Raw genomic sequence first — 25,758 nt, 5'->3', positions numbered from 1 at the left:
ATCCCTCAACCTGTATCTGGAGTTAGGGGTCTCATCTAATTGTCCCATTCTAATTACTAATAATTCCAAGACCCTACAGAAGGAATAAAGGCCAGGGGTGCCTGGGTAGCTCAGTCAGTTAAGAATCCAACTCTTGATTTCAGCTCAGGTCATGATCTCATGGTTAGTGGGATTGAGATCAGCATCAGGATCTTTGCTGACAGTGCAGAGCCTGTTTGGGATTCTCTCTCTCCCTCTCTGCCTCCCTCCCACTAGCTCATGCACGCAGGCTCTCTCTCTCAAAATAAATAAATGAATACACAGATAAATAAGTCAATATTAAAAAAAAAAAGAATAAGGGCCACACAGTCACATGTTGTTCCATTTTGTGATCACAAAATAACGTTTAGTTGTTTTTGGTTAAAGCTCTATTAACTTCTGAATTTGACAAATTAGATTTCCCTAAATATTTAAACATGTTCATCCACTAATTAAGATCCTTGAGCCATTTTATTTGTTTATTTCCTAAAATTTTATTTGAGTATAGTTGCCACACAGTGTCAGTTTCAGGTGTACAACATAGTGATTCGCCTTCTCTATATGTTATGCTATGTTCATCATAAGTGCATCTGCTGCTTGTCACCATGTGCTGTTACAATTATGTTCACAGTATTTATTATGCTGTGCCTTTTATCCCTGTGACTTATTCTTTCCATAATGGGAAGCCTGTACCTCCCACTCCTCTTCATCCATTTTGCCCATTCCCCCAACCCTTTCCCTCTGGTGATCATCAGTTCATTCTTTGTGTTTATAGGTCTGATTCTGCTTTCTTGTTTATTCATGTATTTTGTTTTTTAGATTTTACTCATTAGTGAAATCATATAGTATTTGTCTTTCTTGATCTGACTTATTTCACTTGGCATTATACCTTCTAGGTTTATCCATGTTGCTGCATACCTGAGCTGTTTTAAACCATAATAATATATTTAATTCTCCTAAGTACTACTGCCAGCCTCCAAGGGAAACATAGAGATCTGCCAAAATCTTCCCAAGCATGTATTGAGTACTTACCAACCTATTATGTCCAGACACTTAGATTTCATAAATATTTTTCTTTTAAAAATTCAAAAAATCACTTGTGTTACTTGCATTCTGCACATACTCTATTTGGTTTTAAAATAACTCTTCACCAACTGATTGCTTTTGAAGCAATACAATACGCTCCTTTCATAATATTTTTCCTATCTGACTCATTAACCCTAATTGTATGGTTATTATACTGATGATATTGAAAATTGATGGACTAACCCATCAGAAGTGGCAAAATTTTTGAGTTTCAGAAAATTTGGAAGGAAATTTTGATTTTTTTTTTAATGTTTAACATACATGTAAGACTGAAGTAGGAAATCTTGACTACAAAAAGTCATGTTTTAAGACATAGATCAAATAGGGGCACTTGGATGGCTCAGTTGGTTAAGTGTCTGACTTGATTTTGGTTCAGGTCATGATCTCACTTGAGTTTGAGCTGCACATCAGGTTCTGCACTGACATTGGGATTGTTTTTCTTGAGATTCTTTCTCTCCCCCTCTCTACCCCTCCCCCACTCAAGCTATCTCTCTCAAAATAAATAAATAAACTTTAAAAAATAGATCAAATAATCTATAATCAGCGTTAGTGCAGTTATGTTTGTGTATTCATGTGTGTTTATTTTAAAAGAAATCATCCTAAAATGTACTCATCCCATCACCAATATGAGAATTAGAGTCTGCTTAGCCTTTCTGATAGTATTAATTATTCTAAACTAGTATTACAAGGGTTTTGGATTAAGAAGCAGATAAGGAGTAGTATTCTTTACAGGAACTTCTATGTCCATAGTCAATTTGGGAACAACATGTGACTTTCTGGCCCCTGTTCTTTTTGTAGGGTCTTGGAATCATTTGTAGTTAGAATGGGACAATGCAGTGAGACCCCCAACTCCAGACATAGGTTAAAGAACTAACAGAGTGTACATAGAGACTCTTAAACATTTATTGAGAAAACAGCTAACACTTGAGGAAATCATAGAGTTAGTTTGTAATATGTTTATATCAAGCAAGTTAGGAAAATATTCACAAGTATCCTTACTAAAGGAAGTGACAATTGTTCTGAAACTATAATGTTCTTAGTGTTGGATTTTTGGCACATTATGCAAATGTGTTCTCTGTGAAGTTAGCTAGAAGGCTGGGTTCAAATTCCAGACCCCTAAGGTGTGTTTTATGTCCTGCCCTTGCAGACATAGACCCTAAAGCTGATGAAACACAGCAAACCCAAACATTAACTGTGGGAGACAAAGTACTGGACAGTTAAGCTGTTCTGACTGCAAAGTTAATTGTAGTGGTTTAAGAGAACAAAATTCAAATTCAAATCAAAATCAGAGCTCTTCTTAATTTTACACCATTACAATGATTACTATTTGTCATTTGTTTATTGGAGTAACTTAATTTTTTCAAGTTTATTTATTTATTTTGAGAGAGAGAGAGAGAGAGAAACAGCACGAGCAGGGGAGAGGCAGAGAGAGGAAGAGAGAATCTGAAAGTGCAGAACCCAAAGAGGGGCTCAATCCTATGTACCATGAGATCATGACCTGAGCCAAAATTGAGTCGGATGCTTGACCAACTAAGTCACCCAGGTGCCCCTGGAGCAACTTAATTTTGAGCTATCTATCATAGCATTTTATCTTAAAGCATCGGTTCTTTTGTATATACCAAAACCCATTCTATAAAACTGCCTTGTAATATTAAATAATTATCATCTGTGGCAATTAAAACTAATATTGTGTGAAGGAAAATGTCTCAAGTAAGTGAAATCTCCTATTGAGCATATACCAAACACTACACTCAAGTAAAGGTAGTAAAATTTAACTTTAAAAAATGATTTATGAACTTAACCCCATTCCTTCCTGTGTTGCCTGTAGGCAGAGCTGTGTAGAAACAACTGCTTAATGCAAGTTCCTTTTCTTTCGATGATTCTCTTCTAGATGTTTCAAATACTTTTAAAGTAACAAACTTTGGAGAGAAATCAATTATGTTAACTGTCAACATGTATTGAAGATTCTGAGGGGAGTGAGAGAATTAGAGTGTGACTTTAAAGAAATATGGAGGCATCTATAAGCCTCCTCTCTCCCACCTCATTAGCTTTTCCCTCTCCAGTGAATAATGCCCATAAGCATATAACATTCTGTATTATTTCCCAAGCTAAATCCCCTTGGCCCCACAACCCACCTACACACCCACTCACTACCCCCACTTCTGTGCTCCTATATACACTACAATGCCTAGAGAAGTAGTTTATACTGGGTGTTTCTGTTTTCTCTCTTCCATAATCTTACAAACACATTCCCACGATGATTATATTTGTGCTGGTCTGATCAATCCTCCAAGGACACCGATAATCTCCATGTTGCCTAATCCAGTGTTCTCTGTGTTTCCTATACTAGTGGTCTGTGTTCTCTCAGTCATCATTTTATCTAACCTCTCAGCAGCTCTTGACTCACCAGACCACTTTCTCCACTCAGACTTTCTGGTTTCTCTTCTGACCTTACTAGATGTACCTTCTCAATCTACTTTGCTAATTCCTCTTCCTTTTCTCAACCTTTAAACATCGCAGCTCACTTGAACTGCGTTTTCTCTATTCTAGAGGCAGCATTCCTTAGGTGCATCATCCAGTCCCATATTTTTTAGACTACTGTTACATGGATGACTTCCAAATCTGCATTTCAGTCTGGACCTCACCTCTGGATTGTAGACTTTGTTTTACTCCCTGCTGTATCCTCAGAACCTAGAGTAGTGACACCCACAATACAGGTGCTCAATGAATATGTGTTGGGCAAAATAATCAATGCTCTGCTTTACTTCCCAGGGATATTGTAAAAACCAAATGAATCAAGGGATATAAAAGTAACTTGCAGGGGCGCCTGAGTGGCTCAGTCGGTTGAGGGTCTGACTTTTGATTTCAGCTCAGGTCATGATCTCATGGTTCATGGGATCAAGCCCCAGATCAGGCTTTGCGCTGACAGCTTGAAGCCTCCTTGGGATTCTCTTTCTACCCCCCCCACCCCCACCCCGCCTCTACCCTGCTCATGCTATCTCTCAAAATAAATAAATAAATAAATAAATAAATAAACAAACAAACAAACAAACATTAAAAAATAATCTTGCAGATTTCTATTATTCCAAAACAATAAAAAGAGGGAGATACAAGAGAATTTTAAAAATGGATTTCATCATTCTAATCTAGATCTTCAAAAGTGGCATGTCTTCTCAAATTCAGTGTCCTTTTCACTCTTCAAACTCTGGGCATCAGGAAAAGAGGTGTAACAAATCTGTATTCAGATACAAAAAGAAGCGCTCTAATGTTTGGCCAGATAAAAGTATGCCGTCTCTAATGTAGGAGGCCCACAAATTTACTAGACTCAGTAATCCCAACTTGAGTGATATGTCCTTGCAAGCTAGTTGCAAAGTGTTAATTATTTACAATGAAAATAAGCAATTAGATAAGTTATATGACCCATAGCTTTAAAGCTTAGTACTTTGTAGCTGAATGGGTGTCACTGAAAAAATAAGATATAGATATAAGCTAACAGGAAGACTGTGGCTAAAATACGTAAATTCTAAAATTTACAGTCTCTGCCTGTTAAAGCAAACTGTCAGTGTGCCTGGGTGGCTCAGTTGGTTAAGCGTCCAACTTTGGCTCAGGCCATGATCTCAGAGTTGGTGGGTTTGAGCCCTGCATACGGCTCTGTGCTAACAGCTCAGAGCCTGGAGCCTGCTTCGGATTCTGTGTCTCCTTCTCTCTATGCCCCTCCCCCACCTGTGCTCTGTCTGTCTGTCTCTCTCTCTCTGTCTGTCTCTCCCTCTCTCTCTGTCTCAAAAGTAAATAAACCTTATAAAAAATTATTAAAGCAAACTGTCTTACAAGAGTAGTGGTTCTCATGGTTTATGATACATTAGAATCATCTGGCAGGTTTCTGCATCTTACAGCAAGGATTGCAGGTCCCACCACTGCAGTCTCTGATTCAGTTAATTTGAGCTTGGGTCTAAGAATTTGCATTTCTAACAAGTACCTTCCTACCTTCCTGGACATATACACTGTAGTATCATCACACTTTGAGAGATTCTGCAGTAGAGGGTTTATTTACATGTTCATGGGGAGTATAATGTTCAATATAATTCCAAAATATTTCTCCTAAATTTTCCAATATTCGACTCATCATTTGTGCTGTGTATTAAGGGACCTCCTAATAGACCAATAATTTTAATTTTAGATTTATTTAAGCCAGTAATTCTCTGCCTTGCTTCTTTGACTATGAATGACGTTCCATTTGCTAGAAATTGGTGATTATTGACTGGGGTCTTGCTTTCCTTTATGATTCCAGTCTATATCATCATTGTTGGAGTAACACTGATCTAAATATACATGACATTTACTCTACCTGCCTGCCTTCTATATCAGTCAGGTGAAATTTTGAATTCAATGATCTCTTAAACTAGCCAAGCTAAATTAGAAGAGGACACAAACTCTAGAAGCCTTGGCTCTGCCAGGGAAATATTCTATCTATTTCTTGGAAATTTCAATTAGAACTTAACTAGATGATGAGAAGGAAGTGGCTAGATTCTGAGCCTCTGACATAAGTGAAAGCCAAAATATATTGTTGGACTTAAATTGAGATTCTATTCCAGATCCAGTACAATTTGGAAGACAAATATCCAAAATGTAATAAGTTATATCATGTTTATACTTAATGTACTTAGTACAAATAGAAGGTATTTCGAAAGGATGAATCCAAGAATGTAAAAATTAGTGGAAATATAATTATGCCTATTTGAAGTTTTACAATTTTCATTCACTATTTAAAAGTAAATTGATCACAGTTGTACTTTTAAGAACATGATCAATATGAAAATCAATAGTTACTTGAAAAATAAATCAATAGTTAATTTCCTATAAAAGGATTTTTCTTTACAAATATATTCAGAATATTTTTTTTCAAAAATAAGCTAGCCTTCTGCATTTTAAAGGATTCAAATTATGTTTCATTTACTGAAAAAGTTAGAATCAAGATTATTATACATGGAAATAAAAATAACAGCATAGCATCCCATGTCCCAAACAGGACTCCAAGTATTTTGTGGTATTATTCATTCAATTAACTCACAATAACACCAGGAGGCAGGTGCTGCTAGCACCCTCAGTTAAACATGAGGGATTTCACAGCTAATCAATGACTAATTTGAACTTGATGAGTCTGGCTTCAGTGTCTGACTCTAACCTATTTTTAGTACTTCTTGAATGACATGTCCTTGTAGGAACTATTTGTTTTTGCAGTTTGATCCAGCTAACACTTTGGTCTAATATTCACATTTGCTGACACTTTTTATTGTGAGGTTTGAGGAAAGGCAAGTCAGAAGAAACTTGTACAGTATAAAATGTTTATGTCAATGCTTTCTATATCTGTAGCCAAATAGACAAACTTCCAGCAAACTATTTCTAAACTTAATGATTAAAAATCTACCATAAACAATAAATAGCAATCAATCTATAATTGGTTTAAATAGTATGCATTTCTAGTCACTTTCATCTTAAACATAAGTTAGCTATATACATAATGTGGTGTGATTCTTACAATGAGATTATGACCTAGTAAGGATGATATAAGAAATATGTAAAACAGTATTATAAAGTACTCGTGAAATTAAAATGTAGCATTAATTTTATTATAATGCAAGATAACATTTAGTAATGTGTTTGCTGTATGGTAGTGACTACACACTACAAATAAAATGATGGTTATTTCTATTGGGCCCTTAATTAATTCTCATTTTATGCTTTAGGGGTTTTAAAATATTCAAGATCTCATTAGAGAGTAATGCAACTTTTCTGTTGACAATATACATTGAAATTTTGTCCTTCTGATACTTAAGAAATTAACCTCTGAGGAAGAAATACTTGGAAAAAAAAACTTGATTAGCAAAGCATATCAAAACTCTTACTCTTCAGATAACAATGTCTCTATTATACACAAAACAATATGAAAAATTAAAGATGATATTGATTGTGAGACCAATTTGTTTTCTGGCCTTATTTTGTAAACTACATGCTGCTTTATTATTTTTGTTGTTATTTATTAAGAAGTGATGGCATCCATAGAAGCCTATAATTTGTAGTTTATACTTCACATAACTTTGGTTGATTTGCAAATATCAGTCTCCATAAAAGGGAAGAAATGTTTTCCCATCTTAGTAATTTTCCACTGATATCCTTCAGAATTTACTTTATATCTTGCAATTTATCATTAGAGTTCTACTGCCAATAAAGACCCAAACTAAGTTTTGAGAAAAGTAATGCTTTAAAAAAGTAAAATAAAACCTTGCAATTGTATGAGTGGAAATTAGTAACCCTAACTAGGATATAAAATATTTTCATGTAAGCTAATAAAATAAATAGTATAATATGCCTCGTTTTGACCTGATTTACAATTAGGAGTGAGGAAACATTTTGCTTCTGAAATTATTAACAGTATCAGAGGTGTTCACTGAAATGTCCTCGGGTCTGTACCATGAGCTATGCTTGGAAATGAACCCAAATGTCTATACCACAGTTTCCCTTGAGCAACTTGATTTAAAATTTAAATATGAGGAAATAATTTACTGTATATATGTAAACGTTTTTTTACTCAAGTTGACATACATATAAATACTTTGCTTCTGAATAATTGTTTTGCTTTTTAGTTCATAATTTGGACAATTTACAAGTATTTTTCTCTAAGGAAAAATAACAAAAATCTACATTGGCAACTATTTTGGAAATTTCCACACAATAAATTCAGAAAAGTAATTTTTTTTATATTTTTTTAATAAAGGTGATGCACAGGGGCACCTGGGTGGCTTAGCAGGTTAAGCGTCAGCTCAGGTCATGATCTCGCAGTCTGTGAGTTCCAGCCCCACCTTGGTCTCTGTGCTGACAGCTTGGAGCCTGGAGCCTGCTTTGGATTCTGTGTGTCCCTCTCTCTCTCTACTCCTCCCCCATTCACACTCTGTGTCTCAAAAATGAATAAATGTTAAAAAAAAACTTTTTTTTAAAGAAAGGTAATGCACATAATAGTAGTAGTCTTGTTTTCACTGAGAAAATCCTAGTGACATTAAGTGGTCTGTGCTCTGAGCAGCACTGGCCACCTGTCCCAAATCTTCCTTTGGGGATGTACTCAAGGACCAGTATCTGGGAAAAGAGGAATATGAGGTTATAGGTAAATTAATGAGAACTCAAGTGGGCACTCTTAAGCATTACTGGGTGACATTAGTGACAATTACCTTTCAGCTCACCTTGGCTTTTTATGGATTAGTACTTTCATGACCATTTCATTCTGATCATTTGCTCTTTTCAATAATGTTTTTTTCTCATGTAAAATAATACCTGATAGAATATCTGGACTAATGCATGAAACAACACAGGTTGAGCATCTGGAAGATGCAGAAAGGTACAAAAAAAGAGCAAAGAAATTCCCAATCCTATCATTCAGAGGTAACCATTGGCAAAATTACTGTGTATTTCTATGTAGTATCTTATTTATCTAGCTTTCCTTCTATATGAAAATTGAGATAATATCACATGTAAAAATGTGTTTATTTCCTTTTGTATAATAAAAACTCCTATCAAAATCCTATTTTAGTGGCTGCATCATAGGGAACATTATCCATATTCCTATAAACAATGAACATATATATTTTGACATATCATTTCCAATATTTCTCTTAAAATTTAAAAAAAATTCTATGCAGGGGTGCCTGCCTGGCTAGTCAATAGAGCATGTGACTCTTGATCTCAGGGTTGTAAGTTTAAGTTTCACATTAGGTGTAGAGATTACTTACAAATAAAATTTTTTTAAAATTCTATGCAAAATTATTCATAAATATTATCTTTTAAATTGTTATTATTTTATAATTATTAGAGGAATCAAACTTTTCATATAGTCAGTGGAATTGTACCTCTTTTTTAAATTAACTATACATTTACCTTATTGTAGATTTCTTGAACCTACCTTTTAATTTTAAATTAAGCTCTTTCTTAGCCTATTAAATTCATTAAGCTTTTCTTAATCTACCTTTTAATTTTTGCGAAAGTTAATTATGTCAAGTATTTATTTTATTTCAGAAAACTATTTTATTTCTGGAGAAGAAAGATTTATATCAAATGCAAATATACAGAAGACCCCCCAAAATGCACATGTATTTTCAATTATATATAAAGAAGTAAAATTGAATGATGTGACCTGCTCAGTTAACTTAAAATCACAAATGCTTGAAGTGTTAACACTAGCACCAAGGCATTATTACCTTCCCAAGCTAATATCTAAAGGTGTGAACAATTTCCTGAAACATATGTCCTATAAAAACATGTGCAAATCTAAAGTAGTATTAAAAATTAAAAACAAAGCTGCACAGATATTTATTAAATTAAATATTAATTTAATATTAATTAAATTAAATTAAAAATGGAAGCATTTTATTAAAATGGAATTTTAATAAAGCAGAATTAAAAATGGAAGGCATACACTGGCTTTAATAGGTATCATATCACATACACATACACATAGACACATAGGGATTGAAGATAACGATGACCCTGTCGCTCCAGTGATAATTAGATCTCAAGACGGCTTTTTAAAATTTCACCTTTTTAAAGAATTTTAGGTCCACAAATGGTTAAATGGAACATGAAGCCCTATAAAGGATTCACAAAGAGAGTGAAACTTGATTCACATGGTTGAAAGTCAATATTGAGTTTATTTATTTATCAAATGATATATCATTAAGTTGTTTTTGAGCCCCTTCAATTGCAAGGTACAGTACCCGCCCTTAGAACTGATGGGTTTTGAATTAGAACTGATGGCATCTCTAGTTGGAAATCACGTATTTTCAGTAGAGTGTCTAGTTCATGTTTGTATAAATGTCTCCAATTGTTTTAATCGCATTCGTAGCAAAGAGTCTATATTTCCACCAAGACTGGTAAATAAAATTTTTTAAATATTTTCCCCTTGTCTTGTTAATACACTGAGGAATCAAGGTCCATATCCATGGGTGAAATTCACAGATGGGATTTCATATCTGTGATTGGCAGTCTAAATGAGACTCAGGGTCACGCATACAGCACCACTGGCAGAGATAGAGAATCAAATGAAAAGTCAGGGGATAATGGCCAGTTGTGCTTATCATTCTCTTTCTTCCCTGCTTTCAGGCAGAAACACACTCTAGTGGCTGTCACTCACTCATTACTAGGCTGTCTCTGCCTGGGCTGGGAGTGACACAGCAGGATATTGCCGCCCGAATTACTAAGCGTCCCTTAGGCAAAGACAATAATTAAAATATTTTCATTTCACAATGGTAAATTTTTGGCTAGTACTATGGTATAAATGGGTAAGAACACAAAATAAATTATTAGTACTGCGCTGTGTCAAATGAAGCCTATTTTTCTTTTGTCATTTAGTTTTTTCTGCTGCTTTTATGTTATACGGCCACATGCATATTAAGTTGGCATATTTACATATATGTACAGTATATAATTTTAATGTGCATTGTTATGTATCAAGTAAAGATAGCCTTTAAAATGATAATTATATGTATAATATATAATGACATCATATATATATATGATTATATATATATACATATATATATATGTATATATATATGTATATATATATAAAATTGACTAATTGTTTCCAAGCACCTGCTACACATAATATCTCTGGGGTCAAATTAAATTTTTTTTTTTAAGTTTATTTATTTTTGAGAGAGAGACAGAGACAGAGTGCGAGTGGGGGAGGGGCAGAGAGAGAGAGGGAGACAGAATCTGAATCAGGCTCCAAGCTCTGAGCTGTCAGCCGTCAGCACAGAGCGAACGATGGTTGGGATGGTTGGTGGGGGGCGGGGGCTCCAAAACTATGAGCCGAGCTGAAATCAGTCGCTTAACCAACTGAGCCACCCAGGTGCCCCTCTGAGGTGAAGTTAAATGTAATATGTTCTTTTTGCATTTGTAGGTGTAGTAGCCATTAAATGAGACTGAATTGGTGTTTGCAGCATTTCTCCTTTAGCCTAACACCAGGCTAATATTCTTACTTTATTTCATTGAATTCTCACAAAAATATACTATAACAGTATTTTTATATCTAAATCATAGTTAAAAACACTGAGTTTGCAAAAGTTATGTAATTTCCCAGAAATTAAGCAGCTAATATAAAATTACAGGTAGGTTTTCTGACTCCTGAACTGGCGCTTTTTCAGATACAAGTTACTTAAAGTGATGACTGACCGAGGATAGACCTACAGGTGTAAGAGGGTTATTGTTTCCCAAACAGTGAGGTGTTCTTTATAATGTGAGAAGTTTAGTCTTATTTTTTCAGGAATTTTGTAAATGTTAAGAAACCACTTTGCTGTGGTTCCTCAGCCCCTCCTCCTACTTCCATCCAGTTGTATTAAAATGTACATCACCAATTTTAGTTGTTCGTCTGATAAGCTTAAAGTTATTTCACTTCTCTGACCTTTCGCCTGTTCTGACATTCACATCGGTGGTAGAATAACTGTATTTATCAACTTAGGACAGCTGTATAGAATTCAGAGGTTGCAGATTCAATGCCTACAACTTTCACGGCTATGTGCAAGTTGGGTTGGGTGGGAAAGAACAGTGAATGGTGAGCCTATTGTGAATTGGAGCATGCAAGCTCCTCATGAAGGTGTTCAGATCCACTTAGAAACCAAACAGCAAGGTTTCCATCAAACACAACACTTGCATATGAATCAGTTCAACCCAAGGCTGCAAACGTACAATGCTTAGTGTTCACTTAGTGAATAGTTAAATATTCATAGATATTTGGAGCGCCTTAGAAGTTAGTATAATACTAAAATATTTTCAGAATTCAGTTAAATGTTCCATTTCCTTAATTATTCCTTCCATGAACAACAACACTAATTATTTTCGAAGAAAATGAAGCAATATAGTTGCTGATACATGTCTTTAACCACAAGATAGGAAGTAAGAAAAACCATGCCTCAAGACTTCTTTCAGGGTCATATACGGTGATGCCTGTTTTGTCAATGAGAAAATTGAGTCACCAGGGAAATGTAAATGCTATAAAACATCTCTAAGAAATTAAATCACATGCATCAGACGTCTGGCACTTCAAAGTTGATATTGGAGACTATAAAGGTTTAAAAGTATATGGGGGCGCTTGGGTGGCTCAGTCGGTTAAGCATCCGACTTCAGCTCAGGTCATGATCTCACAGTTCGTGGGTTCGAGCCCCGCGTCGGGCTCTGTGCTGACAGCTCAGAGCCTGGAACCTGCTTCATATTCTGTGTCTCCGTCTCTCTCTACCCCTCCCCTGTTCACACTCTGTCTCTGTCTCAAGAATAAATAAACATTAAAAAAATTTTTTTAAGTATATGGGTTGTTCTTTTGGAGGGTGAAATAAGAGAAACCATCAAGCTTTTGCATGGAGGCACCACTGGGGTTTCAAAGCTCATGCTTCGGCGTGAGGGCCATCTAGGGGTTTAAATTGTGGGCAGGCTTGTGTGTTCTTCTCTTTGTTTGCCCACCCTGCAGGTGTGTTCTGGGAGCAGAGCCTTATTTTCCGGGATGGAGGAATACAGGAGGACCTCTGGGTCAAAAGTTTTACATGTGGTTCTTTTCCCTTTCCTAGAGCTCCCCTGCTTACCCATGATGTCCTGGTGGCCTCACTGTGTGTGGACTAAGAAGTACTTAGACTGCTCAGCACTTGCTTCCAATGAATATCCAGACTCTGGATTATTTCTCCATCTTTCATTTTGCTTTGCCAATTCTCCTTGTTCAACAGTGCAGTGTGAATAGATTGGATTATAAGTTAATGCAGACCTATGGACTGTTGCTAGGACAAAAAAGGCAGGCTTTGTTTGGGGAATGACATTTGTTCTCCAGTTTTCTCCTGGAAACATAAGAGCCTTTCCTTTTTAAGCAGATTTTTTTTTCATACTGAAGCCATGGTAAATATTTCCAATTGATTGGGTAGGCACAGTGTACATTTCAGGGACTCCTGCTGCTGATGAAGAAACTTCAGCCGAGCATACACTCATGTGTTACTGTCTTATAGGAGGCGATCGAGATCGGATGACAGCAAACCATGAGAGCTACCTCCTTATGGCGAGCACCCAGAATGATATGGAAGACTGGGTTAAGTCCATCCGTCGAGTCATATGGGGACCTTTTGGTGGAGGTGAGTATATATAGAATCATGGAAAAACAGAAAGGTCAGCCAAACCTGTTCACCCTTTCTCTGCTCCCAGTTGATGTTATTATCAGCTCCTATTTTCAAATGGATGAGTGTTAAAATAAATAGTAAATTATACCATATTATTGTTAAGGTATATATGTAAGTAACTCCCAGAAGTTAAATTTAGATCAAATATCAATAACTGATCTTTTTCTATGAATATCTTGAATTATAAAAAGGGATGATATGGGTTTTTTTTTTAATTTTTCCATTTCACTAACAATAAATAGTTATGGGAATGATACTATAATATAGATTAGTTAAGACCCTGCAGATATGGGGCAAAGCATTTTTGACTAGGATCTTTGGAAGGGGTCGTAGCCCCAAGATGCGCAGCAATATCAAAGAAGAACAGCAATGCTCTAGATGATAATCCACTGATTACTAGATTAAAAAAAAATGCTTTGTGATCTGACAAGTGTTTGTGGATGTGATAAGTTTTTAAAAATCTTAGTTAATATAGTTTTGAGAATGTGCCATGTGAAGAATAAACTAACTGGTGCTGTAAATAGAACTAAAAGGAGGAAGAAAGGGTAAAAGAAATAATCTTTGTCTATCAAGGAATATAAAAGAGATAAAATAGATAAGCAGATATAATGTAAACAGAAAAATTATTTAAAGTAAAAATTCAGTACTGGAAACCAAATCAAGAAGAACTCAAAAAAATTTATCTATAGCCAACATGCACTTCCCAAAATGTAAAGCCTAATTATTTTATGTGGATGTAGTTAAAATAAATTATATTAAATCAAATTCATATTTAGCAAACCAATTATAATTCTAATATTTATTTTATATTCTCTTTTGTGTATTGGCAGCACCCTGAATGCAGAAGTGATTCTTTTTTCCCTTAATATATTAGATACTTCTTAGGCTGACTCCCCATTCTACATCTTAGAATAACTTCAAAGGTGTACTTTAAAAAGTTGGAAAGTTAGGTTTTACCAGGTGAATGATACATGTCTGGAAATTGTCTGTTTTCTAACAGTGTCTTCTGTTGGGCAAGGCGGAGGTTCCTAACCAGGGCAACTATTCATCCCAGTTTGCCTGGTAACAGTCTGGTTTACAACTGTTGTCCCAAGATAATTATTGATAGGGCTGTTTTTCATTTTCTTGATGTCCTAGTTTGGGTGGCAACTTATATGGTCACCCTATTCATATACTAAAATGGCTAGTAAATGACTGTGTAAAGCATTTGAAAAGTCCTGTGGGATGAGACCCCCCCCCCCCCACCGGCTACAACATTAGTGGCTCATGATTATTATTGAGAGGTGTACTCAGTCACTGTCATTTCTAACGGCTCTCTTCCCCCCTGCTATCAAATTTCTGGGGCTTCTGAGTTAAGGGATTCCCTTAATATCTGCTGAAGGAGGTATTTTTGTTCAGGGATTATATCCATCAAGTGTGCTATTCTTTCCCTTTCTTCCTCGTCCATCTGTCCCTCTCTTAAGAGAAATGAATGAGATCCAATTAGCTTTATCAAATCAGTGGCCACAGGAGTTCCCACCAGCCCAGGATTCCCAGAAGTTACCCCAGTGGGACTAGACAACAGCTCTGAGCTGTATGTAAGTCTTCAAATTTATGAACTTGGAAGGGATGCTCTAGTAGTTGATAGGTTTATATACAGTAGTCCCCCTCATCTGCAGTTTCACTTTCCATAGTTTTTAGTTATTCGTGGCCTACCACTGTCCAGAAGCAGATAATACTCCTTCTGACCTATTGTCAGAAGGTCAATAGTAGCCTAATAGTGTGTCACGGTACTTATGTCATTCACCCCACTTCATCTTATCACATAGGCATTTTACCATCTCACATCATCGCAAGAAGGGTGAGTACAGTACAAGATATTTTGAGAGGAAGCAACCACCTTTATTACACTATTGTTATAATTATTCTATTTTATTGTTAATTATTTTTAATCTCTCACTGTGCTCAATTTTTAAATCAAACTTTATCATGAGTATGTATCTATAGTAAATAACATAGCATGTGTAAAGTTCAGGCATCCATCCACTGGGAGTCTTGGAACATGTTTCCCATGGATAACAAGGGACTACTGTACCTTATCTTATGGAATGAGCTTCAGGGATTTCATAAGTGCTTGATTGAAATTTACTTGTAAAGACCTATATTTTAGCATAGAACACTTACCATAGAAACAATGCTCCTATAAAAAAATTTCTACCCTTTTTGTTTAACTGAAGAGTGTTATGAGATTGCAAGACAAGCTTTTAAAGTACTCATTTACTTTACAATAAATCCTTTGTGATTTAACTGAACATTAGAATTTTTAAAAGATAATACAGAATATAGAACCAAACTGAATATTGACATTGATAAAAGATCACAACTGTCACCTATAATCTAGGGTTTCAAATGTTTGTATTAACATACCCCCTCCCTGCTCTTTGATTGAATTTTAAAGAAATACTAAAAATTTGAGTTTCAAACACATTTATATAACTGGAAACTCTTTTATCTATCTTATCTATTAGGAGTCCACTTAACATTTCATTGAAAATATGTTTTTTACTGATAAAGAATATTTTAAAACCACTGTTTCAGTTCAGTGCCTCATTTTGTGGATTAGGTCATTGGGACCCAGGTAGGGTGAGTAACTTGACAAATGTCAGCCACACTATGAATAACAGAACTAGGAAGACAACCCATGGCCTCTGGCTTGTGGGCTTCCTCCTGCTTTCTTGTGCAATAGTGTGACCTATTACCTCTACTGTGGGATTAACAAACCCACAATCACAAGCCCATGCCTTTCTGATAATAAAACTTGCACTGGTACTTACTGGTACATGAAAACAAAACAAAACAAAAATTAAATTGTAATAATTAAAGTAAATATGTTTTTTCAAGTCCTTCAAAAATACCTGAATTGATATCACCAAGAAACTGAAAATGTAACCAACAGATTGGGAGGAGGTAGGTATTTCCGGATCATATATCTAATAATGAACTTGGATCCAGAACTTATAATGAACTCTTACAACTCAGTATTAAAGAGAAATTAAAAATTGGAATCAGTTTGACTCCATTAAAAGATGAGCAAAGAATCTGAATAAACATTTCTCCAAGGAAAACATGCAAATGGCCAAAAAGCACATGAAAAAATGCTCAGTCATTAGTCATCTGGGAAATGCAAATCAAAATCACAATGAGATAACACTTAATGCCCACTAAGATGGCTAGAGTCAAAAAGTCCAATAATAAGTATCGATGAGGATGTGAAGAAATCAAATGGCTCCTATGTTGCTAATCGGACTGTCAAATGGTACAGCTGCTTTGGAAAAGAGTCTGGCAGTTCCTCAATCAATTAAATGCAGAAGTATCATATGACCAGCACCCCTCGATAGATATATACCCAAGAGAAATGAAAACATATGTCCACACAGAAGCTTGTACATGAATATTTATAGCAGCATTATTGCTAACAGCCAAAAAGTGGGAACACCCAAATGTCCGTGTAGTATATCTACACCAGGGATTATTATGCAGTCATTAAAAAAGGAATAAGGTACTACTACATGCTACAATGTGAATAAACCTTGAAAACATCATGCTAAGTAGAAGAAGCCAGTCACAAAAGGCTACATAGCATATGATTCTGTTCATATGAAAATACAGAACAGGGAAAGCGAGACACAGACAGGAGATTAATGGTCACTTAGTGCTGGGATAGGAATGTTGGAGGGGATGGGTGATAGCCCACGATGTGGGATCTCTTTTTGAGGTGATGAAAATATTCTAAAACTGTTGATGGTTGTATGTATCTGTGAATATGGTGGAAATCATTGAATTGTACACTTGAAATGGATAAATTCTATGATATGTGAATTATATTTCAGAAAAGCTGTTAAAAATATCCTCAACTGCTGTAATTGCCTTTCATAAGAAAATATATCTCTCCTCCCTAAATTACAGAACCCAAGCCTGTTAATCCTGAACAAAGACTTCATAGATTCTAATCTCCCTCCCAACATTTAAATATTGCTATGGTCACTGATTAAATGGTATCTGTAAAGACATTTGGAAGGTGACGTATCACTCTGATTTATAATTTTTGTATACCACCTTTGGATACATTTTTAATGTGTTTATTTTAAAAAGGGCATTGCATTACCTATACTGCCGTTTCACAACATATGTTTTAAAAAGTTAAAGTTTTTCATGAGACACCTAAGCTAATTTTTGTTCAGGCTGCATAGATATGTAAAATATTCCGTTTTTACCATTACAATAATAAGACATTTTATTAAAAATAGGAGACCCAAGGAGGTTGCCAAACTTTCAGTCTCTTAGAAATGAAAAACTATTATGTGAAAATCATGGCTTTGGAACTACAGGTCTTTTCTTTTTATTTAATAAAGAAAACCTAAAACAGATAATCAGATAAGAAAAGGGAACCAATGGAAATGGGAGTGAACATTCACTTAACAACCTAACCTGATAACAAAATTCAGTATTGAATCTAGATACTTCAGCTTTGTGTTATCGGCTTAAAACCAATTGTAAACAGTTGCTTCCCCATTGGTAATGCTGAGAGGCATTTGGTTTCTGCCTAAAAGTTAAATCCAAAAGTTAGGATGTTGAAATATTTATTTAGCTTTGGGAAAGTTTAAGGGTTTTGTTTTGCTTGTTTGTTTACTTTTTTTACAGTTTTGTTGTTGTTGTTGTTGTTGTTTTACAATTATTTTCCATTGTTTTGGGGGTAATATATATGGAAGTACCAAGCGCAGGATCTAGGAAGAGTGTGAATCCATTGAGTGTTCATTAGGTCTGAGTGGTTTGCCTAAGTTTAGCTACTAACAAAATTAGGTTCCTCCTGTATTTCTGTCTCCTTACAAAAAAAGTTGAGTCAGAGACCCATCGATGCAGTAAAAGTACTGAATGTGAATAATCCACATGATGAATAACTGGCATGCAGTCAAGCAGGGGTTAATTAGGAAACAATGTGGTCTTGCCTCTGACATAGACAGCTGTGTGATCTTGGATAAGGGGTATTTACCCCGGACTTTCAGTTTCCTTGTTTGTGAAATAAGAAAATTAGACAAAACCATTTTAACTGCGATTCGTTCCAGCTCCAGAGTCCTGGGGTTACATGTGTTCGCTCCATGCCAGTACTCAGGTCAGTGAAGTTTGCGGCTGGCGAGGTGTTTCCCAGTCTGGCATTGTCACTGTCTTGTTTATACTGAGTTACACTGTGTGCTTCCTTATTTTTCTAGTAGCAGTGACGCTGAAGGGAAAAACAAGTGTGAAACATAGGAAAGAAATAACCACTAATGATTCCTTCAGTGAGAAACCATAACCAATCTGGTCATGCTGGTCAGAGTAATGATTTTTCTAAAGGGAGTACCTTTGTAGTATCCTCAGTTTTGTAGTGTTCCTGTCAAATGGCTAGAAAGGCACGCAGAGACCTTTGGGGGTCAGTTGGGGTTAAAGCACTAGCATTCCACATCTGCTCATGGAACAGCCAGGTGGATGAATGATTAACTCAGTGAGTAAATTGTTCAGTGGGTGGGATTGAGAGTATGGGTAGACATGGGGTCTGGGGTGGAGAGGGTGCACACCAAGAGCAGAGGAGAAAGTTGAAAACAGGATTGGTTTTCAAACCGTAACCAGAGAAATATATGTATGTATAAATATGTATAAACACACACACACATGAGTTGAGTTGACTTGTTTTATGATAATTGTACCTGCAAGTTCTCTGTTACCAGATTGAGAATATTTTTCTATTTCAGACACACACGTACGTACCAGTACAGACACATATGTTTTAGTGATATGCACATTTAAATCAGCACTCACAAATAGATTCAGTCGGAAAATCTCTGAAAAAGTCTTGTATAGGAAGAGAATAAATGCAGGAAGGAGGGGGCGCAAGTTCACCCCCTTGGGGTTGGTTTGGTGCTGTTTGATTTCTGGAGGGGCTGAGGCAGCCAGCTCTCAAGGAGCTGCACAGACAAGGGCAGAGAAGTCAATACCAAGTCAGACGAAGAAGAAAGGGGTTCACAGGCTGTGTGGCATTCTCCCTCCTCCCCTCATACTGTTGTGACTGCACCTGCTGCATGTGACCGGCGGGCACTGAAGGCGGTCGCAGCCACGGTGACGGAGGCAGCCGAGGCTGTGCCAGCTCCCGCCCAGCCCTCATTCAGAAAAGGGGAGACGGAGCAGGAGGAGGGGGAGGAGAGGCTCCCTGCAGAGCTGCCTCCACCACGGATCCGAGGAGGCTGCTTGGAATGGGCACTCAACTGTCCTGACGTGGCGATTCCCTCGGGAGCCCTGGGAGTTTGAAGACAGACGGGAAAAGGGAGAAGCCTGCAGAGAGCATCAAAGGATGAGGGGTGCTGTAAAAGGAACAGGGGAGTCCTTTGAAAAGAACCTATCATGCACTGAAATGCTTTCTGGAGAAGGTGCCATTATTTGCTTCCCCTTTCGCTCAGATGAAAGGAGCCAGCAAGGACCGTCCTGAAGTATTCCTCAGGGGCCTTTTTGTCATTGTTCCTTTTATTCCCCTTGCACATGACTATTTGCTGACCTTTCCAGAGGAATCTCAGTCCCCTCAGTTCCAGCTGAGAAGACAGTTCTTAATAAAAAAAAACCAAAAAACAAACAAAAAAAAAAACCAAAAAACAAAAACAACAAAACAAAACAAAACAATTCCTGCTGTTTGAATGGAAGGTGCGGCTGGCTGCAGTTCTTTTTGCTGTGACATTTTGGAATGTCTGCAGAAACTTAAAACAAAACACCCAAATCTTAAAGCTCCTTGGATTAGGCAAGAGAAAAGGAAGTTTTTGCCAAAAGAGAAGTAAATGAGAGGTGGTAACTTATCCCTGATCTGGGACCTGGATGATCAAAGCCTTCAAGTTCTAGGAATCAGCACTTCAGCCCTAACAAATAAACATGAGAAGGAGTGGCCGTGGGGTATCACACAGAGGCAGGTTTTAAAGGAAGCCTGGAACTGATTCAGAACTTCGGGCCTGTATGATGCCTGAAGACCGAAATACTGGGGGACGCCCCTCAGGTGCCTTAGCGTCAACTCCGTTCATTCCTAAAACTACATACAGAAGAATCAAACGGTGTTTTAGTTTTCGGAAAGGTAGGTAGATGATCTGTTAATGTCCATTTAAAAAATATACAAATATTCTGTGGTGCTTTAAGGTCAGTTTATGTTCAGATAAAATGGGACTTTGAAAACCAAGAGCTTAGAACTGTACAAGAGTGATTTATGTATGTCTCTGCTTGTCGAGAGCTTAGAACTGTACAGGAGTGATTTATCTGTGTCTCTGCTTGTCTATATTTATTTTTCAAGGTTCGTATTGATCTGTTTATGACGGTGAATGGGCCAGATAGGTGGGGCTTAAAGAATGATAGTCCTATAGGGATCACCTTGACTGATGGAAAACCAAGCAAGCCTGCCTGGCCATTCTGAGAGGAGGGGCCAAGGCTACCATGGGCTGTTCTCAGCCCCAAACCAAGCAGCCATGTTGTTACTTCTTGAAATCGATCCCTCTCAGGCCCTTGTTCTCTACTCCCATCACATTGCTTTGGTTCTGGCTGCCTGTGCTTGCCTCACCTCCCCTGCTGAGAAAATTTTAATAATCAGATGATCTGTAGTGACCCCTTTTCAGGAGCCTTTCAACCATATTGACTAACACTGATTAGAAATAGGAGTCACCTTGACTTTCCAAATATATCAAAAGGCAGCATTGGGAGAGGCCAAAGATAGGAGCTATCAGGTACAAGAAGTGGGAAAATATTTAACAATTTCTGATCAATAAAAGAGGCTAAGAATTTCAGAATTGATTTGTGCAGAGGGAGTTAAAGAGTACTCATAGGTAAAATAAAATGCTTTTAGAAAACATTTCTGCATCAAAATAGTTTTAAATGACCTTTTGCTTTAAAAGTGGAATAATTAAATGAGGTGATTATTTAAACTGAAATAGGTAATTATAATTTAATGTCATATATAGTAAGCTAATAATTTAATCAGGAGCAGACATGAGTAACATCTAAAGTTCTTTCTCCCTTTTTTCTTTGATCTGCTACCTATTAACCCTTTCTACTTAGTAACCAACAGAAGAGAGAAGAAAACAAAGTAAGAAAAAAACGCTTGTGTAAAGCAAAATATAGCAGGAACTTTTAAGATTAAACCTTGTTCTTTCTGAGTCCTTCCCTTTGAGCACTTGAGATCTGCCTATGATCATTATCATACATTATTAGCAAGGAATTCAGGTATTCATTTATATTCCTCTCTCATCCACAAAGGTAATTGAGAGATACTTGTCTCATATTTTATAGATCTATAGAGATTTCAAGGTTACTGTTAAGACTGCATCATTGACAGAGAATTTGATAACAATAGAAACTGAGAAAAGCTAGGGAGTAATTGCTTAAGGACATGTTCTCATTTTCTAGCTCTTCCTGCTCTCAGCAACTAAATTGAGTTTATCCAAACTCACAGAGAAAGTCTACTTTTCCAGCCTATTGCTGCTCATTTGTAACATGAGATGTTCTGGGGGCAATTAATATATCTTTGAAGCACATGGCAAGATGTTTTTGACCTTTCTCCACCTCCTCTCCAATAGTGGAGTATAGCCTATCTTCAAGGATCCTGACTAAGACTGCTGATCATGCCCTCTTCCCAACAAGGGAAGGCATTGCCTGCAAAGAGAATCCCCATGGGCTGGCAAATGGCACCCACAGGAGTGGGTTCTATCTATCTGTCATCTCCTGTGGGTTAATTTTAAACCATTGTCCTTTTCTATGCAAAGTCTTAGTAACCTGAGGAATGTTTAGCATGTGAGTCAAGGATTAACAGATTTCTAATTTACAAAACTGTATTCTGGTTTCTGTCAGAACCATAAAGGAGGGGAGGAACAGGAAGCATCAAGCCGTTTTAAGTTTCCTTCCCTTTTAGCCAGAGCCAGCGGCACACCAGCCTCTTGTTCCCTGGCTGCAGGACGACAATTATGCAGAGAGGCTCTGGGAGAGAAGCTGCTTCTGTGTGTGCAGCACTAATCACTCCAGCCTGCAGTGGCGTGACTCACTGGGTGGGGGTGGGGGGGGGAAGGGGGGGAGGGAGGGGTTTACATCTTTGTTTAAGGTCCTGCATGGAAAAGAATGAACTTCTCTTTCAATCCTGGGTCCCTAAACCATGCTACCTTAAGAAGAGAGTGTTCTTTTGTGCTTTGTTTAATCCCCTGGGCACTCAAGTAGTTGGAGAAGTGGACCTGTTTCTGCGTTCCTCAACCAAGCCTGTTGGAGAGCATCAGCTTAAGTTATTTCAATGAAAGTAAAAGGGGGAGTGCATGATTCATGGAAAAGCACCCAGAAGCAAAGAATGCTGATGTGTCTGCTTTTCCTGATCCACATTTAAAGCATATTTTTTTTACCGTTGTCAGGGGTAGGCCAACAGCAGAGAAGACTCGCAGCTTTAGAAATGCCCTTGAATGAAGTGTGGAGTTGAGTTAAAGTTTCCAGAGGCCTGGTGATAATGGAGCCTGCATGCTGGGCAGGCTGTAACTAAATTCTCAAGGTTGCTTTCTCTTCCAGACCCCTTTGGTCCCTTACTGTCCTTTTCATCTCTCCATTTCTTTGTCTGGGTACTAATAAAGATCACTGAAAATGCTTTCCCAGTGGTTTTAAAAATGTAGGAACTGATAAACATCTATTAGGCAGGATGCTGGGGGATAGCAGTGCTTTGGATTTATGTTCTGGAGAGATAATGGTTACAATGTTTTTTTATCCTGTTGATTTTGAAACTATGTATGTAATTTTTTTTTTTTTTTTTTACCTCTGTAAGACTAATGTGTGATACGCAAAGCAGCGTAAGCAACCTTTTGATTACCAACTACTTTGGTTCCTGAATGTTAGTGTTAATTTCTAGTCACAATAGGGCAGCTAGCTAGTTTAAGGATGTTATGCTCATGGGACACACTGGAGGAAACTCTAACTATATCTTGTTTTTGTTTGTGTGTTTGATTTCCTGAGTTGCTCTGTCTTAGAGATAAGTTATCATTAATTATCTAGAGCTTTCCCCTACACCGTAACCAGTTACTGGTCATGAAACTGTTGCTTCTTCCTTCTTCATAGACTTCCAGCTCCTTTTATGTTTCCTTCACCTGAGTTCTCTGTGCCTTTATTGCTTCATGCGCACAACTTATTTCAACCTAAGAAGTGGCTCTTCAAGACAGCATCCATCCTCACTTGTTTCCAACCTAATGTTCTTCACAAATTCCTACAACACACAGGCTATTTGTAAAGCATTGACCAGTTGGTATTCCTGAAATAGTACTCTCAAACATCGTCCTACAACTCAAACATTTTTTTTAAGTTTATTTATTTATTTTCAGAGAGAGAGAGCAGGAGAAGACAGAGAGAAAATTCCAATTCATGACCTGAGCCGAGACCAAGAGTCAGACACTTAACTAACTAAGGCACCCAGGCACCCCTCAAACATTTTGATGCGTCCCTATTGCTCCCAGGAGGAACTCCTAACTGTTTCATGTAATTATCAAGGCCTTATAACCACATCCATCTATTCCTGGGAGAATAAACTCCCAATTCCCCAGACTGTCCCACTCTTTCTTCCTAAACATATATCCTGTGCCAGGCCTTTGCTTTTTTTTCATTATGCTATGACACTCTCTCTCTCTGCTGTCTGTTCAAACTTTGTACTTCCTTCTAGACATTGCTGGGTCTTATTTCTTCATCAAGCCTTCTTTATTGACCCAAGCCTTCTGTGTAACCTGTATATTTCTTAAATGCTGCCACCTGACTGCCTTATCTTCCTAGCCATCTTGAAGTGCTTTATACACATTTAGGGGTGCCTGGGTGGCTCAGTCAGTTAAGCATCCAACTCTTGATTTCAGCTCAGGTCATGATCTCACAGTTCGTGGGTTTGAGCCTGCTTCAGGCTCTGTGCTGATATCATGGACCCTACTCGGGATTCTCTCTCTCTGCCCCTCCCCTGCTTGTGCTCTCTTTCTCTCAAAATAATAAATAAGTGAATATTTTTTTAAAGTGCTTTATACACATTAGTGGTAAAAGATAGATGATAAATAGATGATAGAGATAGAGATAGATGGAGATAGAGCTACACATAGACGTAGACATAGACATAGATTTGTTTACTTCTTCCCAGAGTAAAGAATGGCAATAGGCCTATTCAATTAAGGATTCAAGGTTTCTTGCAAATTGGTGAAGTACAGTATTATTATGTATCTTTTCCTATAGGTCCATAAGCAATAATGAATTAAAATAGGCTGTCTTTGTCATGGTTATGAATAAAACCAACATTTTCTTTGAAGTTTATTGTATGTTGTATATATTGTAATCTCATTTATGGAAATTGATTTGTCCAAGAGAATGCTGCTATCTAAATCTGTATAATTTTAAATGGTGCTATGAATGAGTTAGCTCATTAATTCATGATATCAAAATTTTATGGAGCATGTACCAAGTTATTCTGGAGTTGAGTAGGCAAAAAGGTTGCCTTGAATCTATGAGTTCACATACTCCTTGGAGATAAAGGAACATAAATAATTACTCTGTGATAAGCACTACAACAAATCATACATAAAGGCTGAGGAGTTCATGAACAAAAGACGGACCATGGTCTTATCTGGAATGGCAGTGATTCATCTGCACTATATAAAATCAGATTTAATAATCTAGATAGAAATCAGATTGAGACATTTTCTCCATATCATCCTAAGAAAGTGGTCAGTATGCCTATGGGAAAAAAAAATGACTACATTGAATTAATGTAACATAGTGTAAAAGGAAGACTTTTAGAATGGTACAGACCTGTGTTTGTATCCCTAGACCTGCCACTTTTTAGATGTGTGTCCTCAGGTCACCTAGCATCTCTGAATCAGTTTGTAGAAGGGAAGTCTCCTTGCAGAATACGTGTGAGTGGTCAAATAAGAAAATACATGTAAATTGCATGTCTTGGTCTACTGGTGTGAGATCTAGGCCACTGGGCCACTATGCTGACATTATTACACTTAGGTTTTCTAAGTCTTTCTTTTTCCCCTTCCTTCTCCACTCTGACTACAAAAAGAGTCATGATTCTATGGGACACCTGGGTGGCTCAGTTGGTTAATCATTCGACTTCAGCTTAGGTCATGATCTCAGGATTTGTGAGTTCGAGCCCCACATCAGGCTCTATGCTGACAGCTCAGAGCCTGGAACCTGCTTTGGATTCTGTGTCTCCCTATCTCTCTGTCCCTCCCCTGCTAACACTCTGTCTCTGTCTGTCTCTCAAAAATGAATAAACATTAAAAAAAATTTAAAAAAAATTGTACCAAACATTCGCTGGTTATTATAGACTCAGACCTCCTTGGATTACAAGTTTACTATCCATATAAGATTTTTTGGTTACTTAGAAAGTGTTGGCGACAGACTGAAGTAAACTTTGGCTCTTTGT

The 25,758-nt window shown here is 37.0% G+C and overlaps 1 protein-coding gene across 5 annotated transcripts in view; it reads left to right on the top strand.

Annotated features, from left to right (window-relative positions):
* Positions 1-25,758, top strand: part of ARHGAP24 (Rho GTPase activating protein 24) — a 512,696-nt gene that overhangs the window by 428,193 nt on the left and 58,745 nt on the right. For 4 of the 5 annotated variants that reach the window (XM_042935991.1, XM_042935993.1, XM_042935992.1 and 1 more), the window contains one exon: positions 13,134-13,256. In XM_042935991.1, coding sequence (XP_042791925.1) covers positions 13,134-13,256 — 123 coding nt within the window. Of the gene's footprint in view, positions 1-13,133; positions 13,257-15,572; positions 20,425-25,758 lie in introns of those variants that run through there. The other variant, XM_042935995.1, reaches the window with a different exon arrangement.

This window comes from Panthera leo, chromosome B1 (genome assembly GCF_018350215.1).
Source record: "Panthera leo isolate Ple1 chromosome B1, P.leo_Ple1_pat1.1, whole genome shotgun sequence".
In the NCBI taxonomy this organism is placed as follows: Eukaryota; Metazoa; Chordata; class Mammalia; order Carnivora; family Felidae; genus Panthera; species Panthera leo.
The sequence above is the reverse complement of the archived record's forward strand: the minus strand, read 5'-3'. Positions and strand labels throughout refer to the sequence as shown.